Source organism: Anser anser (assembly GCF_964211835.1).
Source record: "Anser anser genome assembly, chromosome: 3".
Taxonomy (NCBI): Eukaryota; Metazoa; Chordata; class Aves; order Anseriformes; family Anatidae; genus Anser; species Anser anser.
Genome location: NC_139722.1, coordinates 84,363,316 through 84,381,631, shown reverse-complemented (window position 1 = coordinate 84,381,631; position 18,316 = coordinate 84,363,316). Strand labels below are relative to the sequence as shown.

Genomic DNA, 18,316 nt, shown 5'->3' with positions numbered 1-18,316 from the left:
ACTGTCGCTTCAGAAAAAATGATCCTTTTGTTTGCCAGCTCTTCAGTACATCTTGGCTGGCATGAGGGAGAGCGTTGTGTCTGCTTTCTTCTTCTCTTGCTCAGATGAGTAACTTCTAGAGCATGTTCCTAAGCCTGCATTATGCAAAATCATAGCATCCGTATAGCTTCCACAGGTTTCTCACCACACAGCTGTGAAGAGCGGAGCATAAATTGACCAGTCTTTGTAACTTCACTGGGTTGTTGAGATGTCATATAAAAGTTCAAGTGCCCTTAACTGTCCATATCATGGCGTTTTGCTTACGCTGGTATCCAAACATCATGTTTGGAACCATTCCCCAGTTTGTAGGAAGTTTAATGGAAGCTTAGCTGTGGTGTACGCTGATGCCCATGTATAGCATGAAATGCTATATACTATTTCCTAGTTGTGACTGAAAAAATTCATTTGTCTAATGTAAGTACAGATGTGCTCAAAATGTCACTTAGTGAACTGGGAACTGTGGGAAAACAGCATGAATAAATAATCATTGTCTTGTGGTATAAAAGACAGAATCAAAAAACGTTAGTTCCAAATTCTGCTCTTCTTTGAAGTGCTGGAAAATTCTTAGGAGTTAGCATTTTAAAAACTTTTTTTTATTATATGCCAATGCATGTTCGAAAAAAATACAGTTTCACTTAATTTTTTGGTGTGCAGTAAGATTTTTGTCAAACCTTTTGCATGATGGTATAGTTGCACACATTGTATTGAAGAGCATATATTGAATTATGAGGACAGGTATACCTTTTAGCTTTTTAAAACATTTCTTTTTTACAATAGCTTTGAACTGTGTTGCAAATTTGTTGTCATGAAATCACAAGTGAGTAAATATTAAACAGGAGCACTTTACATTTACTAGTGTCTACAGACTTAGTCAAATAGTCTACTGCTGCTTCTAATCGTGCGTTAGGTAACACTGCCCTCAGAGGGCCAAGGTAAGTAAATTCAATCTCAGAACCACTGGCATTACTTCTGATATTTTACTTGACCAGGCATTAATTACAGTTGTTTCTTTTAAAGAAAAACTGCATGTGCCAACAGTTATTTTTTTTAAAGTTTATTTACTATAATTTTGTTCTTAGACATTCACTTTTTTTTCCCCAACTGTTTATTAAATGCTAGTACAGGGGAACTACAGTCTGATTTAACACAGAAGTGCCTCTTAAAGGGAAAAAAAAAGAAAAAAAAAAAAGGAGGGGAGAACCATATTTGTATATTATTTCTGTTAAAGCCATTTTTGTAAATTGATGACACAGACGAGAGGCAGATTTTTGGTGTTCTCTGCTTGGAGGGCTTGGGTTTTTTTTTCCCTTCCCTTAAATCTCACTTATGTCTGTGTGGCAGCTGTTGCTTCTTTTAAGGAAGCAAGTTTTTGAACTCAGGTTTCTGTTGCTTATCAGCACTGTATATTAAAGACATTTCCTTCACACCTCTAAAACCATTTACATATTAAAAAATGTAGATGTTTTGCAAAAGTGATCTTTTAAAACTTACAGTTTTTTTTTTTAATAATGAGATTAATTTGGCTTTACTAAATAAGTTTTCAAGAATTTCTAAGTTTCCATATGCTAGGGATTACAAATGGATGAGGCTAAAAACTGCAACCATTGAATGTGACTTGAAGTGTGTGACTTGAAGTGTGTGTTTGAAGAGACGATTTGAGTCCTGAGGTGAAGTGAAAAAATTGCAAACTTGGAGTGATATACTTAATCTGATGTGGGTTTGTTGAACACTCACATGGTTTCTTAGAAAACGCTTCTTTGTGAAGCTCCTCCACAGTATCAAAACTACAAACATTGCATCACTAGAATAAACATATTTTCTGAAATGTCCTGAAGGCAGGATTCTTGATACTATTTGTCAAAGGCCAAAAAGAAAAATCATTATAGTTGCAGTAGGCGAGTACAGAGCTAGCTGCAAGGGTCATGTTCTGAACAAATGTTCTTTAAGCATTCTTTGTTATTGTTGTTATCCAGTGTATTTATTAGTGCTTTTTGCACGAAGATCAGATTGTATTTTCATGTACCTCAAGAATGCTCTGCTGTATTATTTCCTCTTTGGGGTGTATTCTGCCAGTAGTTATTAAAAAAGCACACCCCAACAACCTAAACCTGATTCTAAATTTGTATTGTGCATATGTATTTATTGTCTGTACATATTTGAGATATGCATTTTAGTGCCTCTTCTCTCAAGCAGCTTTAAAAACTTTGACTAGAATTAAAAACATGTATGTATTACTTGGCTTTCTTTGCTGCGGTGGTTGAAATTAGACCTCTTCTTACAGTCTAATAAATAGATTCTATGAGTACATGTTTTTCAACTTAGAAGGGTGTAAATTTAAGCAAAATAATAATTTAGCTTACATTAACTCAGCAGGAAGTCGGGTACAAACTGATTAATTCTCTATGGCAGATCCACTGCTTTTTTAAATACCACAGCTACATTTCATTAAATTGTCAGGTTGTCTTGTGTGTTGGTTATCCTGTGTGGACTCCTTTCTCCTGGAATGTCTTTTCACTTGAATTACTGACTTTCCAGATGTAAACTTCCTGTTGTTTGTTTTTTGTTGAGGTACTTGTTAAACGTACACCCCAGACATATTTAAAGTAATTAAATACTGCTTAAACTGTGAAAGATGTTTTTGTTTTATTTGGGCTGGTAAGGTAGAAGTCATGAAAGTGTTTTTTCTTTCCAAATACTCTGTTGTGTTTCAGTGTTGGGTTTCTTATTGTTGTTGTCTTGTGGTTTTTTTTTTTCTTCTTCTTTTTGTATGGAGGATTTCTCTCTTTCAAAACAGTCCATTAAACATGTCTGTTAAGAAGTATGGACTAAAATGTTTTTCTATCATTAAGCAGATCCTATAGAAGGAATGTGGTTATAAGAGAGCACCTAGAGTGCATCTTGAGAGCCATTAAACCACTTCAGCAGTTAAGTGAACTGCTTACTGATAGCACTGTTTACTTTATTGTTCAAAAGTCTTCACCCATTTGTTAATTAAATTACAAAATAAATAAAAGGCAGATGATAAATATTCCTGTATAGGTGTTGAAGAGGGATTGGAATATTGGTCATTTCAAGGAAAAAAGGGGTTATATATTTGTGTATGTGCATGAGTTTGTACAGATGCCCTGAAAAAGGGGTGTTACTGTGATTCATCTTTGGGAACCATTTAGGAGAAACATTCTTCAAAGAAAAATCTCTGTGAAAGAAATATACAGGATCCTTATGAAGCTATAGCTATTGCTTTTAAACTGTGTGTCCTGTGTCTGGCTATAGTTTGGAGGGTGAAGACAGAGGTACAGTTATGCTCATGGATAAGCTGGTACTTATTTGTCATTCAATTATTTATATATTCCTGTGATTAGCTTTTGTCCAAAGTGCCTAACTCTCTTCAAAAAAGCTTGGAAGTAGTAGGCTCTTTTAACAGTTTTTCTCTAGGTAGGGTGTCAACTGCAAAACTGACTAGATGATCAAAAATCTGATTAAGAGACTTTGAGTGCCTAGCAGAAGCTAAATGCGATCTTAAATGTTGCCCTAAGAAGAGAAAGGAGTAAGTGATCAGAAAAGTATGCACTGCATCTCTTAAGAGCATGTGTATGCAAGTAAGCGATGGTTTCTGTTTTTTCTTGAGGTGACTAATTAGTGTTCTTACCTTGTCATCCCTAATTCTTAGAGTCCAGTCTGCTTATCTCCCTGTCCAGTTTCTTCCTCACAGAAAGGAGGACTTTCTTTGAAACCTGAACCTTTGAGCTGGCTTGGGTGTACTGGTGTTCTGTCCTTATTGGATGCTGCCCTTGAACAAGTCTTCTTCTATTAGCCACCTGCCTCCCAGTGAATGAACCTTCCAGAGAAGAATAAGATCTTGATAGGTTTTAAATCAACTAACAGGGGCACTGTCTGTCATAGCAGTCTCCTAGAAGCAAGTAAGATGTAGTGTATGAGAACCTTACAGAAGATTGTCATTACGATCTGCTCAACTTTAAGGAAGTGACCAGGTTGCTAATATTTTTAAAACTCATACTGGATCAACTGATATGTAAGGTTTTGTTTTGGCTTCAATTCTTGAGTCCAGGCAGATTTCAGCAAAAAATGGAACATGTATTTCATGGAACATATTTTAAATGTTCTTAGAGTCATACTTTTCCTTAGGCCTATGATTATCTTGTTTTCAAGTATTCAGCAAACTTAATTCAAGAAACATCTTCACCTTTTTGTGTAATGATACAGTTTTTGCACTTTTGTTGTGTGTTTTGGTGGTTTTTGTTTGTTTGTTTTGTTTGTTTGTTTGTTTTTTGGCTTGCTTTTATTCGAGCAGGGATTTCCCATTTTAAAATCAATTTAGACCAGCAGTATCAGTGTGGATGTTCCCAGCTGAACTAGCACCAAAGATTTAAGATAGAAAGCTTTGGGTCAATACAAATGTAATTAGTGCTGTATATCTGCTCTATTTTTTGGTCAAATTAAGTAACGCTTTGAACTTTTTCAGTTTTCTTTCTACTTACATGAAAATCTCTAGATATCAAAACCAAGCGGGTGCCCTGCTATCCAGAGATATGAATAGCTAAGAGTTTTGCTACTGAGAGCCAGGAAACATAGATTAGCCTCTAATGGAGCAATCCCAGTGTCAGATGGGTGTAAATTTCTGTCTGACCTCTGAATTGTGTAAAAGCTGTGTAGCTACAGTTAGCATGTTGCTGAGGTGCTTAAGCACTACTCAAGGACTGAGTTTAGTGCAGGGACAGTGCAGCCCCTGGATTGTAGTCAGTTCTGAGCATTTTGCAAACTGAAAAATTGAAATAATTTTTAAGTTTCAGCCTTACTGAACTTGAAATTGTGTTTTTTAAGTTAGTATGAGTAGGTCATGATTCTTATTTCACTGTGACATTGCTGTAATCTTAAGAGTCTCAGAGCAGTATTTTAGCATGCAGTTTACAAGTGTGTAATAAGTGGCAACTTCTAAGGACATTTGGAAATTCTGTGTTGGTACATACACTTTTTTTCTTAAAATGTTCTCTTGTGTAATGATGAAACAGTGGCTTATTTAAAGTCTTACTAGATGCTTGTACGTATATTATTTGCTTTGCAGAGTTGAAAGAAATAAAAGATATGGAAAGTTGGGCTCATCTAAATGCACCTGTATTTACCTGAGTAATCACACATTAAAAATGAAGTTGTTGCTGAGATTTTGATGTGGCATTATAAAATATTGCAATATTAAAGAGATTTTTCACCCTTAAATAGCAAATAAAGGACACTGATTAAGGTACCACCTCTGTGCTGTCCTGTTGTTTACATTGCTGTTTCTGAATGAATACCTCATGGCTTGCAGAACCTTCTGCTCAGACTGGGGTAGGAAGAAAGTGGAGGTGATGGGTTTATTGGTAGGCTTACCTTGTAAAAGGTTACTGGCTTCTGCTTTTTCTTCTTTATATATTCCTTTTGCTTTCAAGTATACTTGTTAAGTATGCTTTGTGTACATTCTTCATTACCCCCAGTCTTCTTGCTGATAGATTATATTTTAAGGAACTTAATGTTTTTTGCCTCAGCAGAGTGAATGCTCTACCTCGTAGTAGTTGAGATTTCATTTTTTTATTAAAAGTTGAGCTGTAGCACTTATTTTCACCTGTATCAAATTTCAGACTGTTTACAGGTGTGAAGATATAGGATTTGGAAGACTATAGTATAATAAAATCTAGGTTTATAGAGTATTACTGTATAGTGCTTGTAGCTCCTTATTACAGAGGCATTATTCTATAGCCCAGGCTTACCATTGCAATTCCATTTTCTCTTCTTTTGGAAGGAGTTAAAGTTTCCTTTGTAAATTGAAAACATCTGAAAAGATTTTGGTATAATTAATGTTAGACACTGATGATATGTTATGTTTTTTTAATATCAAAGGTTTTTTTTTTTTTTTCTACAGTACTAATGAACATTTTTTTTTCTCCTTTAGGAGAATATATAAAAAATTGGCGGCCAAGATATTTCCTGCTAAAGACAGATGGCTCTTTCATAGGCTATAAGGAGAAGCCCCAGGATGTGGATCTGCCATATCCACTCAACAACTTTTCAGTGGCAAGTATGTATTTCCAGTATTTATTATTCTCTCAGCATATTGACAAAATATCTGTTACATATTGCTTCATGTGGAGGTCAGAATTTATTGGTAACAGTGCAAGTTTGATGCCACACGTCATGCTAGTTCCTCCCTAATCTCATGTCCAGCTCTACAGGATATTTTTACAGATGGCATTAAAAATTTTACCATGGGTTGGTTTTTGAATATTTTTTTAAATCTAAGTCGTCAATTTTTATCTTTATTTTCTTTTCTGTCTGAGGTGTCTGTAACTAACAGTAACATTTGAGAAATGATTGCTGTAAGAAGAAAATCCTTGGAAAGCTTACCTGTATTCAGATCATTGACCTCGTTTTTTCTTTTTTTGGTAGTATCCCTGAATTCACTTGAAAACTCAAATTAATTAGAAAATTATCTAGACTGTCAAATGGCACAAAATCATGCTAAATTATTTATCTCTTGGATAATCAGGTAATCAGCTCTCCAGCCTGGTTAATCAGTAATTTTGAGCAATCAGACAATTTGCATATATTAGCAAAGCTATGAAGTATGTATCTGTTGGGTAAAGTGAAGACATTGTGATTTCTTCTTTTCCAAGAATGTTTCTAAGAGATCAATTTGTAGGTTTATCTTTTTTTTCTGGCAAAGTGAGATTCATAGAAGAATGTTTCTGAACAGAAATGAAAGTATTTGTGGAGCTAAACTAATCAGGCAAAAAAATCTCCCTGAATATAACCGTTGTGTATATCATAGCTAGAAACTTTCAAAAGAACACTAGAAAACTTAGTCAACTTTTTTGAAAATGTTTTTAGCATACTGCAATATAATAAATAGCAGCATTTGATTCTATAGGGGAGTACTGGAGTCACAAGAACATGTGTACTTAGGGAATCTGGATACCCTTCCTCTGCATTGCTGAAGGTGGAACAAATTCTACTGAGACTGAATTTGCCTCTTTTCTTGGTAGAATTGTTCTTGAGATTGATTCAGCTGGTGTATACAAAGTAATTTGCACATTTTGTTGTTAAAGAAATCATCTTGTGTTCCAAGCCCACATCTTGTCCTACAACCAGAAGAGGAAAACCTTGCATATTCTGATTCTGACAGAAGTCTTCGAAATGATATTGAGTATACAAGCTTTTTAATAATATTAGAGGCTCATTTTACCTTGTTGCTATCTAGTAAAAGCAAACAAACAAAAACAATAATGCCTTTATGTTGTTCATATGAGTGGGTAGACCTAGCATTGACTAAGTCATAGGCCATTATTCTTTAGTTATTCTACTGAATGTACTAACCCAGTCATTTGTAGCAGTTAGTAATTTCTTAGATACTTCTTGCTCTATACCCAGCACAAAGAGCACTTGTAGAAGTACTGAAGTTTTTTTTTTCTTTTTTCTTTTTTTTTTTTTAATGTCCTGCTTTACCATGCTCTTCATTGAATTTCTAGTCTTCCTTTGCCATTTCAACGAGAATGATGATCCAAATAGTAGTGTTGCCAAGTTGATTGACTGGTGTTGATTTTTCTGTCCTGATACCCAGAGGTCAACTTATGTAATGCTGATATTAGAATGCTGCCACTAAACCTTGTTTTGATGGGAATTGGAAGATTTCTTATTGTTTCCCCCTCAAAAAAAATGGAGGGGGGGGGGAGGAGCAGTGAGCAGGGAGTCCTTTCTGCATCTTGCAAAATACAGTTTCGGTAAGCAAGATGGGTTTTTCTGTTTTCTGGCAGGAAAAACAGTAGTTTAATCAGAAATGGCTGCTGATCAGGGCAAGAATAGAGAGATGTTTTCACTCACAAAAATAATCCTATAAAATCTAAATGAAGTACCTATATGGAGGTCACAATGTGACAAACAAAACATTTTCTAGAATCAGAATTCTTGGATAAGATTCCAGTTTTTAACTTGGTTTTAATTAAATAGATTCTGTTTGATTTTGAATAAGAAGTGCAAAATTACATGACATGGAAAAGCTGAAAATATAAGGCAGTATGATATTACACTCTGAATTGCAAAAGACTGTAAGTTTTTGTTCACCTATTTTATCTGTCTGAAGATGAGATCAATAGGGCAAACAAACAAAAACAGTAACGCTATGTGAATGAATCGGATCTCATCTGCAGTACTTGGTAAATGTCAAGAACTGGTCTCATGGCCTCCGATCTGTAAGTTCCTGAGCTGTTGCAGTAGGTTTGTGGCCGCAAGCAGTACAACATATTTTTCCTGTAATAGTGAAGTACGTTTTTCATAAATTACTAGCCAGGCAGATGGAGTGTGAGATCACTGTTAATACCATCTTGATTAGGTTGGCAGGGACTTAAAGATATGTCTTTATAGTCCTATCTTCATGTAATCTTTGTAGCTATCTGTAAAGTGAGTGTGGTCTCAGTCTACTTTTTGCTCTCCAAATGATAGACATCTTTGGCTCTAAGTTACAGCTTGTTATTTAAGCAGAAAAGGCCAAGGCTGTGGTATTATTTTCCTTGTACTGTTGGAGTTGAACACTGGAAAGTTTGTACTGCTCTGCTTTGTATGATACTTGTTCTGTAGTTTAAAACTATATCCACTCTGTCAAACCAGTTACTTTGATCACATAGATATTTTCCCAACAGTGTGGCCCCCTTCCTCTCTTGCAAAAGACTTTCCCAGATGTAGTATTGTTTTCCTTATAGTTGCTTCCTGATTTTTTCCAAGATAACTGTAAGAAAAGAGCCAGAGCCCAACACTTAGCACTTTTCTCTCCTTGATGCTGTGTAGCCAGTGTATTCCCTCAGGAATCCTGTGAGTAAGAGGAAGGCCTGAGAACAAAACTATTTTATATCCTGCTAACAGTGCTTCCAGGACTGAATATGCCTTTATTCATAGTGCCTTTCTCATCAGGTGTTATTTTGTCATAGGATGGAGTGTTTGGATAGCATTTCTTTTCCTTGGAGTGGCTGGGGAGGAAATAGAGGGGAAGGCATTGAGGACACAGCACTTGAACAGGTAGAAGCTCTCTGTAGACAGGGAGAGCCCGAGGCAGCACATGCTCCTCAGCCTGTGGTTGTCTGCTCAAAAGGCAGGGAAACCGTGTGGGCCCGAAATGGCGGTGGGTCCCTGGAGGCAAGATGGAGTCGACTGAGGGGCATGACGGACCGGGGCTGGATGGAGCTGAGCCCTGCGGGTAGGTATGGGACTGGCCTGTCGCTGGCTGTGCCCTGAGGCTCCCGATCAGGGGCTTGGCCTCCCCATGGCAGCTGCTCCCCAGCTCTCCTCGGGCACGGGCAAATGTCAGCAGGAGCACCCTGCGCCACATCCACTGAGTTGCCACGGGGTTGTGGTGGGGAGAACAAAGTCCAAAGTCTTGTAACACCGGGTGGTGTGTAGGAATCACTCTGTGAAGCCAGCTTATTTTGCACCAAACAGAGCCTCTTTTTTTTTTTTTTTTTTTTTTAACACCTGAGTTCAGAGAGAGCTGTGCTTTTGAGGTGTGCTTTCAGTTCTTAATGCTCATCCCCTGACACTTAGACTCACTAAGAGTTGTGCCATGGTATTTAGCCATACACTGGAAGATAAATGAGGTGGGAACTTCAGTGTGGAAACTTAATGCTGATTGATGCTGTTTTTTGGGAGGTAACCTCAGAAGTATAAGCTTACTTGAACTGACTAGTTCAAAATCAGCTTAGCTCATTTCAGGTATAGACAAGCAGTTGCAAGTAATGAAGTTATTGTAGTTTGAAGAGACACTGCTGATTGACTGAGTCATGGTAACTGAGTGGGTGTGCATTCCTAGCCCACCTCAACTGCAAAATAAAATATGTTAATTTAAATTGCTTTTGCTTAGGCATTTATGCAGTCAGAACCAGTTTAAAAATAATTTTGATTTGATTGCTGAAGCTTCTCTGTATAGGCAAGGGCCTAAAAAAATGCCCTGTCTTTTAAAACTCCATTATTTTTTGAACAAAACTACTACTCCAGCTGTATAGCATGACAGGATTTATACCCTCAGTAGTCCCCAAAAAGAACAGCATGGTCGCACAATACTGTTTTTAAGTGGTCCAGTCCTGCTGAAGCAGAATCAATGCTGCTTTGTGTAAACCACCTTGGTCTTTGATGGTCATCGTTATTAGTGAGTGCAGAGTGAGGAAGAAGAGGCGGTTGTTTCCAATCCTACTTAAGGAGCTTTTGTGGCCTTACTGTTATAAATAAATAAATAAATAAATAAAACAAAACCACTTCTCACACATGCAATGAATATGTAAGTAATCACATAGTACATTTGGGATGAGGTATCTCTAAGAATTGGCCCTTTGCCTTCATTTTGATCTTCTTGCGGAGAATAATTGGAAGGAGATGTGTCCCGTTGAAGTAGCCTTTGAGCTTTGGCCAAAAGTGATGTCACCTGGAATTTCTATGGTATCTTGAAAGATTTTGCTTTCTAAGCACTCTGTGGTACAGCTACCCTTCTTGCCTTTGAAAAGAAATAGTGAAGGTGAAATAAATTCTAGTTATTGTGAGAAGGTATCCATTTATAACATGTTTTTCTTATTTTTTTTTCTTCTGAGGAAATTATTATTGATGAACACTGGCTACTCTAAATGGAGAATCTGTACTATTTTTCACTAGTCTTAACCTTTTCAATGGGCCAGAGACAAGGTTTATTATTTTGGGGATTAAAAAATCTTCAAAACATGAGGATTGAAATGTTTTAGGGGAATGGTGTTAGGAAATGAACAGGAAAAAAAAACATAAAACATGCTTTAGGTGAGATCAACTTATGCATGCAAATACTTTGCCATTAGACATGACTTTCTGTACCAGCAACTCCACAGTTAACTTTTCAATGAGATTTAATTTTGAAGTCCCAGGTGTTTTTAGTTGTCGCAACATTGGATGACATGAGCCCACAGATACACATGTAACTAGTTACTTATAATTACAGTACAAATTTAATTCCAAAGTAATAATGGTACAATTGAATAAATAATGTTCATTCAACACTGAAAATATTTATGGGGAGAAAAAGGCAATGTATATGTAGTTTACTGCATATGCAAATGTGTCTATGGAAATTCAAATTCAAATCTACTGTGTATAACCAATATTACTGTGTTAGATGGGCCTCTGCTCATCTTTCTGGAAAACTGGACCAGTAATTTTCTTTGGGAGGCTTTCCTATTACCTTATGAATGGTTTCTAGGTGGCATAGTTGGTATTCTGTCATTTGACTTAGAAGCTTGGATTTAGTTGCTGGCATGGGTAGTGAATGAAAATGGGTTCCTTGATTTTATCCTTCCATTTTAATGGACAGTGCGTTCTCAGACAGTAGTTTACTGTTATGTAGTCCCCAATTATCTTTAAATAGGGCCTGGTATAAGCATGGCATGTCAAAGTTGAAGTGTATTGGCAAATCTGAGAGTTTTTATCCTGTTGTGATACACCCAGTTGCATAAATGAAATTGAGGTGTTTGTATGAAAGACAGAGGGATGTATAATGTTATTACTTCCTGTGATAACAAGCAAAACCCCGGGTAAAGCTCAACAATAAGATATAGAAATCTCTCATTTTCATTCTCTCTCTTTGCATGAAAGGGTGACTAGCAAGCTAGTTGTCATGATAGAAGGGTGTGGATGCTACTTCAGTGCTTTTTGGAGTGGTGGAAATAAACTTCTCCAGTATGATGAAGTGCATCAAAGGCGATCTTTTTCAGCTTCAGGAAATACATATATATATATATATATATATAAAATATTATTTGTGTGTGTGTTTGTTATGCAGTCATATATGTTGTTGTAGCATCGAAGCACATACAAGTCCTAGTCATGAGCCAAGCACCACAGAAGTGGGATTTCTACCCATACAGAACAAAAAGTCAGTTCCTGCTCCAAAATACTAAAATTCCAAATATAAAACAAGGGACAGCAGATGGATGCAAACAGATGGGGGGAGTATGAGAAAACAATGAGACAGTATTAGCCTGTAGTACAGGCAGTGGTCTCAGCACATCAACAACTAATCCATTGTCAAGGTTAGATTTTTTTTGTCTCTTTTCTGTTCTCCCTCCCTCCTTCCTCTTTTTAAGACATCATGGTGAAGGAGAGTTTTAAGGAGGATTTAAAGGACAACAGTACAGCAAACAGAGAGAAATTAGGAATGCTTTTGAGGAATGTTGTTGAAACTGGAACAGTGGGAGGAGGATGGATGGCAGGAACGGTCGTTTGGATACTGAATAAAGAGTGATAAAGAGGATGAGATTAAGCTGTAGGGATAGTCCATGTTGAAAAGTTACCACTGTCTGATGTGCTAGAGCTGTGTAGGAAATGAGGAATGTGAAGAGAAGAATGATGTGATCAAAGGGACAATGGAGAAAAATCATCTGTGGATTTTTTTATTTTTATTTTTTTATAATCAGTTTGGGTATGACATTTTTAGGGGAAAACTGCATTTGTTGAGACCAAGGAAAGGATATTATGTCGTTCACATATATCTCTGTGTGACCAAACTTATCTTTATGGGTAATATAGCACATAAACAAAATGTAGTGAGAAAAGAGGATACCAAGGACAGAGCCTTATGGAAAGCATCAGAGAAGAAGCGTTACCCTAGGGAGTAGATAAACAGCTGAGAGAGTCAGGAGAGGAACAAGCTGAGGGAAAGTGTGTGTATACACATATATTTGTGTGTATATATATATATATATAAAATCAGGGCTTTTCATACGTATATGAGCAAAAACATGTTTATCTGTGTCAATGTTATGAAAACAGTACATTAGTTCAGCTACTTGTCTAACATAAAAGGTCATTAGAGAAAACTGAGTATTCTGAGCACAAAGAGAGTAGCAATAATGAAAAAGTAATTGTAAGCAATGTGTTTCTACATGAGAAAGAAAGCATTGGAGTAGCAACTGAATAGGCAAATGTTGGGACAGTGAGGTGTATGTCTTCTGAAGGAAAGACCCAGAGAAGAATAAGAAATTAAGGATTCAATTATAATCCAAATATATAGATATCTGTTTATAGCTATCAGTCTATATATGGAAAAAATGCATTTATTCTACACAATGAAATCAGTGGTCCAGTACTATTTCTTTTATATCATATGATAATTATAGGAAGTTCTCTTTTGTGCTAAAACTCAGTCTGCATTAGAAATATTTTCTCAAATATGCAACCTTCTGTTCATTTTTTAGTGCATTTTTTTATGGCTGCTTTTATGTTTAACATTCTTGTCTAGCCATATCAACAAATTCTGCTGAAGTTGAAAACTTCCATATATGAAATAATAATATGGTATTAGTGTTGTTTCTATTTTTGTTTGTTTGTTTATTGTTTTTTATGCTGTGGGAGTGCATTTAGGAAAAGAACACTGGTGATTATATGGTTAAAGTTATAGAATTCAAACTTTAAACTTTTTAATAAAATCTGAACAGATGATCTGTGCTTTTTTTTTTGGAACTGGCAGGTTTCAGGCCCTCTAATTGGCTTCCCAGCTTTGCAGAGTAATTACAGCTTCAAGCAAACTTTGTCATCTGTGGTTCAGAATGGTGTAAAGTAAACAGAACGTTTTGAAATACAGTTTGTAGTTAGAGTTGCTCAGGAGAGTTTAACCAGCATAACTATTTAATTTAGATAGTAGCATTTATTTGAAAAAGTGTAACATTTTAGAGTTGTCACACTGTTTGTGGGTATGGAGATGAAAGTTAACCTCTGGTATGTACCTTACTTTTTTTTTTTAATTTATTAAGGGAAAAAAAAAAAAGCTCGATAATTGAGAAATATCCACTGCATTTTTTCATACTGGTTCTATTTCATTTTTACATTTTTTAGATAGATCTGAAAATGGTCAAGCAAGTACCACAGACTTGCTGGAACTGAATTGTCAGTTTCTGTTACGGATTTTGTATTTTGCTGCTTTGAACAAGTGTTCTCCCTCAAGGTTTTTTATCTCCTCTAATATTAAAGGGGAAAATTTTCATGACCGATGTTTAATCCTAGCAAGACAGAACGCTTTAGGATTAAAATGTGTAATTCCAAGTTGTAGATGGCTAGCATACAAGAACACAAAGTTGAGTCTGTCTGTTTACTGGCTTACTCATCTTTTTGAATGATAATTTAGAGTTCCAACTGTTTTGAGTTGAGATTCAGCCCTTTAATTACATATGTTTATGTATAGTAGCAAACTTGAAGACATTATGGTAGAGTGTTCTCTTCTCTTGGTAATGACCCAACTATCACTCGAGCTTTCCGAGCCAGCTTTCAGTAGCCAGTTTCACTCATTCTTCTGTGCTTTTGTAGTTTCCAAACTATTCTCTCTGTCTAAAACTATTACAGTTTTTCCAGTAATTAGTAGAAAAATATTTTGGTAATTAGCAGTAACTGTGTATTAGAGTACTTATTCATCTTAATAGATTTTTTTTTTCTAGCTGTAGGTGCAAGACATCCACAAAAGTTTTTATTCATGTTGCAGTCATGATAGGAATGTTGTTTATCCCATACGTTTGTATACAGCAGCATGTGAAGCATGTGGGTGACTAAATATCAGCAGACTTCAGTTACTTTTATGTACTTCAGAAGGATGGGTAGCACACAACTTTAAGAAATACGTTGTTCTTCCACTTCTTTCTGAAATTCTTTGTGTCAGAGAGTAAGGACATGAACATATTCAATTTTAACCATATACAAGGAAATTACATCTTCAGCCAATTTTAATAGAATATATATATAAAAAAAAAAACACAAAAACAAAAAAACCCACAACACTTGGGTAAGGTTTCCTGGATTTTATTTTTCAATAGCTTTCAATTGTAATGAAATGGTTTTTTGTTTGTTTGTATATTTTCAGTGCCTTTTTCAATTGCCACAGCATTTTTTTATTATATTTAATTGATTATGTCGATCATTTATAATTAAAACCTGAGAGAGTTAAGTACTCTTTGCTAGTTACAGAGCTCAGTATATGCATCTATAGCTAAAATGAGTGTTTTGTTCTTGTTAATAAAGCATATCACTTTGAGGACTGTCTGAAAAAATAATATGTAGTACCAATAATACATGTATATATTAGATACAGATTTACATGCGTATACGTACAAGTATATATCAATAATATATTCATTATATATAGTATACTTTGTAAGTAGGTAAAGACCATATTACATATAGCATTTGGACATAGGCAAGTTTAATTCCACTTGTCCCTATTTTTGAGTGTTTGAGTTGGCAAACTTAAATTAATGCTATTTTAATTTATGCATTTTTGTATGTATTTGCAATCAGCAAATGAATGGTGAAATTCAAAATCTTTGGCTCGATTCGAAGCACCGAGGAGGATGTGCTTTAATTGTACAGAATTTTCTGCAAGCTTGACTCTGTATCTTTTTGCCTTCAGATTGCACTAACATAGTCATCTCTCTTTTCTGTACCTGGCAGCTTCTTTTACCTTCCTTCCTACCTCCTAAACTAGCTCATTTGTATTATCACTTTATGGTCTCTTGGCTAACTCCCACTTGTAGTTCCCTCTTGCAGTCTCCCCATTTTAGCTGCAATTTAATGCTGCTCTTCCGAGTGAGCCTTATTTTATCCCCCTAGTTTTTCTTTCCCACACAGGTTCCAGTCTTTTTCCTGTCCATTTACATTCTTCTGCCTTTGTTCCTTGTTTTTTTTTTTTCTTTTGTTCCTGACGTCTCTTCTTTCACTTGCTGTATGATATCATTCCATATTGGATTTTGCCTCAACCAGGTTGCTTCTTTATCATACTGTCTGAGGATAGCAAGAGTCGTTATGAACATAATGCTTTCCATTTAGCAAGTGTAGAGGTAGGAGATAGCTGTAGCCTCTGGATTATATTCAATGCATAGATTTGTAAGAATTTTGTACTTTAGTAAGTTTTTTTTTTTTTTTTTTAAACCAATCACCCTCCCCTCAATTTCCCCTGCACTCCTCTCTCTCCTGCAGGTAGTATGGCCAGATGTGTCATATTTTCATGGGAATACTGGAATGATATCAATGGTCTTGGTTTGCCAAATTTTAAGTCTCATCTCCAAAAAGTAGTGTTTTCCAGCAGTGTGCAGCTTTAGGCAGACACCCAGCAAAGAAAGTTTCAACCTACGTGATTGAAGTGTGATAGGATTAAAGATGAGAGGATGGTTTTGGTAGGGGTAAGATCAGGTGATCTTAGAACAAGCAATGCTTGCAGTCTCGTCTGTTATAAAATTAGCCCCATGCGTTCTTCAAAGCTACAACTGAGGAAGTTAACAAACAAATAGCCTGTTACCCCTATGTTAACTATCCTTGTGATTGTAACTTGGACTTCAGCTGTATGCCTGAAGAAAGGGATTTCTTTGCTCTCATAATACTTGCACTCAGCTACAAGCCTAACTATATATCCTAAGCAGCACTTCATCATGTTCCCTAAGTTCCCTTCATCTGCTTCTGTTCTCCATGTTTCTCTTCCAGCTTTTGTGTTAAGTTCCCTCTTCCTGTATCCATCCTCCTGTAGCACTTTCCTCTAAATGCTGAGGATAGCCATCAGCCCAACCAAGACCTAGCAGAGTGTATAAAAGCAGTGAGATTGGATTACTGTTTCTCTTTTGAGTCTACATAGTATATGCAGGTTTGCTAAATGTAGTGTCATCTCCTTGAACAGCGACCAGTCTGCCTTACGTAAGTTATAGATGTATGGAGAATACATAGGTTTATGCATCAAGGAATACACACCTGCATAGTACAGTGTTTACTTTTTTCTTCTTCTGTTTCTTCTACATGTGTCCATCAAGCTTCTGAGGCATTCTGCTGATCTGCAGAAAAAAAAAAATCCTATTGACAGACCTGTCCACTTCTGCCCTTGACCAATTTTTCAAAAACACCATGTCAGCCTGCACAACAGTTCTTAAATCTGGGCTTCCTCACAGAGAACCCCTGAACATCAATACTTTAATGCCTGTATTAAGGATTAAGTACAAATGTACTGTATGCCAGTACAAGTAAGTCTGATGACATTTGCTGTAGCTTTATAACAGAGATAGAGGCCATTTCTCAGATAATGGGTCCCAAAACATGTAGGTCTTCAGGCATACAAATTAATGCCTTGGACAAAGGCATTAAGCTTGTTATAAACTAGTAAAATGAAAGAGAATTGCTTTAATGTATTTTCAGTATGGAGCTGCACTTCAGAAGGTCAGCTATGAGTATGCAGCTTGTACAATTAACACTAACAACAGGAATAAGAGAGAAAGGAAAAGCAGGCTAGAGGGTACTGAAATGTGTTGAGTGTTTAGAAATTTGCTTGGTCTGATGCGGTTCCTTGGAGAATATTTAAAATGCTTTCCTGTAAAATTGTGGATGACAGCTGAGGTGTCAGGACACTGAATTTGTGTGTGGGGAAAAAGTCAGCCAATGTAATATATACTTCAATGAAAGAATAGCCCGCCTTGCAAAGTGGTACATGTCATATAACATGACTTTTGTGAAATGCCAGCGTTAACTTGAACAAATAAAATGTAATTCACCAAGAGTAAGTGCAAGGTTTTAGGCAGGATTTTTATATTATGCAAGGTTTTTAAAGAATTCAACTCCATCGGTGAAAGGTGCAGGCCAGCTGGTAGGTGGTAGCTCTAAAACAAAATTTACAGTGGATTGTAAACAGGAATTCTGTTGCCATATTCATTGTTGATCAATTTGTGTACTTGATCAATGACTTGCGATCACACATTTGATCTGGATCAGGTTTGAACAAATGATAGCATTCTTGTTGAATTACCGGAACATGAGATGTGATGTTCATGTCAGTTTTGTGGTGGCTGCAAAAAAACAAGTCATACTTTTGACAGAGTAACCTTGTCCTCACAAAACAAACAAACAAAAAAAACCAACAAAAGTTTAAATATATTTGCATAATAAAGAGTTCTAGTAGGTCAGTGTTTTGCATCACGCAAGTGTAACGTTTTTAGTATAGTATGCTGTATTATAAAATCTAGCATACAGTCTCATTGAACCATTGCCTGAATCAATAGTGTTGTGCTCTTGTGACAGAGGAATGGTGGATAGTCTACTGTATGTCTAGATTTGATTGACAAGAAAGATCTTGGATCTGAATGCACAACCTGTGAGGGTAGACTCGTTGAACTGATGTAGGCCTGAGAAGACTGAAGAGAGATAAAATAGTCTTCAGATGTCTAAAAGGGATAGCTGCTAAAATAAATAAACTGCTCATTAGGGCAAG

General features: G+C 36.1%; 1 protein-coding gene across 4 annotated transcripts in view; it reads left to right on the top strand.

Moving 5' to 3' along the window:
- The window catches only part of AKT3 (AKT serine/threonine kinase 3), a 153,544-nt gene that overhangs the window by 72,418 nt on the left and 62,810 nt on the right, over window positions 1-18,316 (top strand). For all 4 annotated transcript variants that reach the window (XM_083829610.1, XM_083829611.1, XM_083829612.1 and 1 more), the window contains exon 3: window positions 5,987-6,112. In XM_083829610.1, the coding sequence (XP_083685736.1) occupies window positions 5,987-6,112 (126 nt within the window). The remainder of the gene's footprint in view (window positions 1-5,986; window positions 6,113-18,316) is intronic.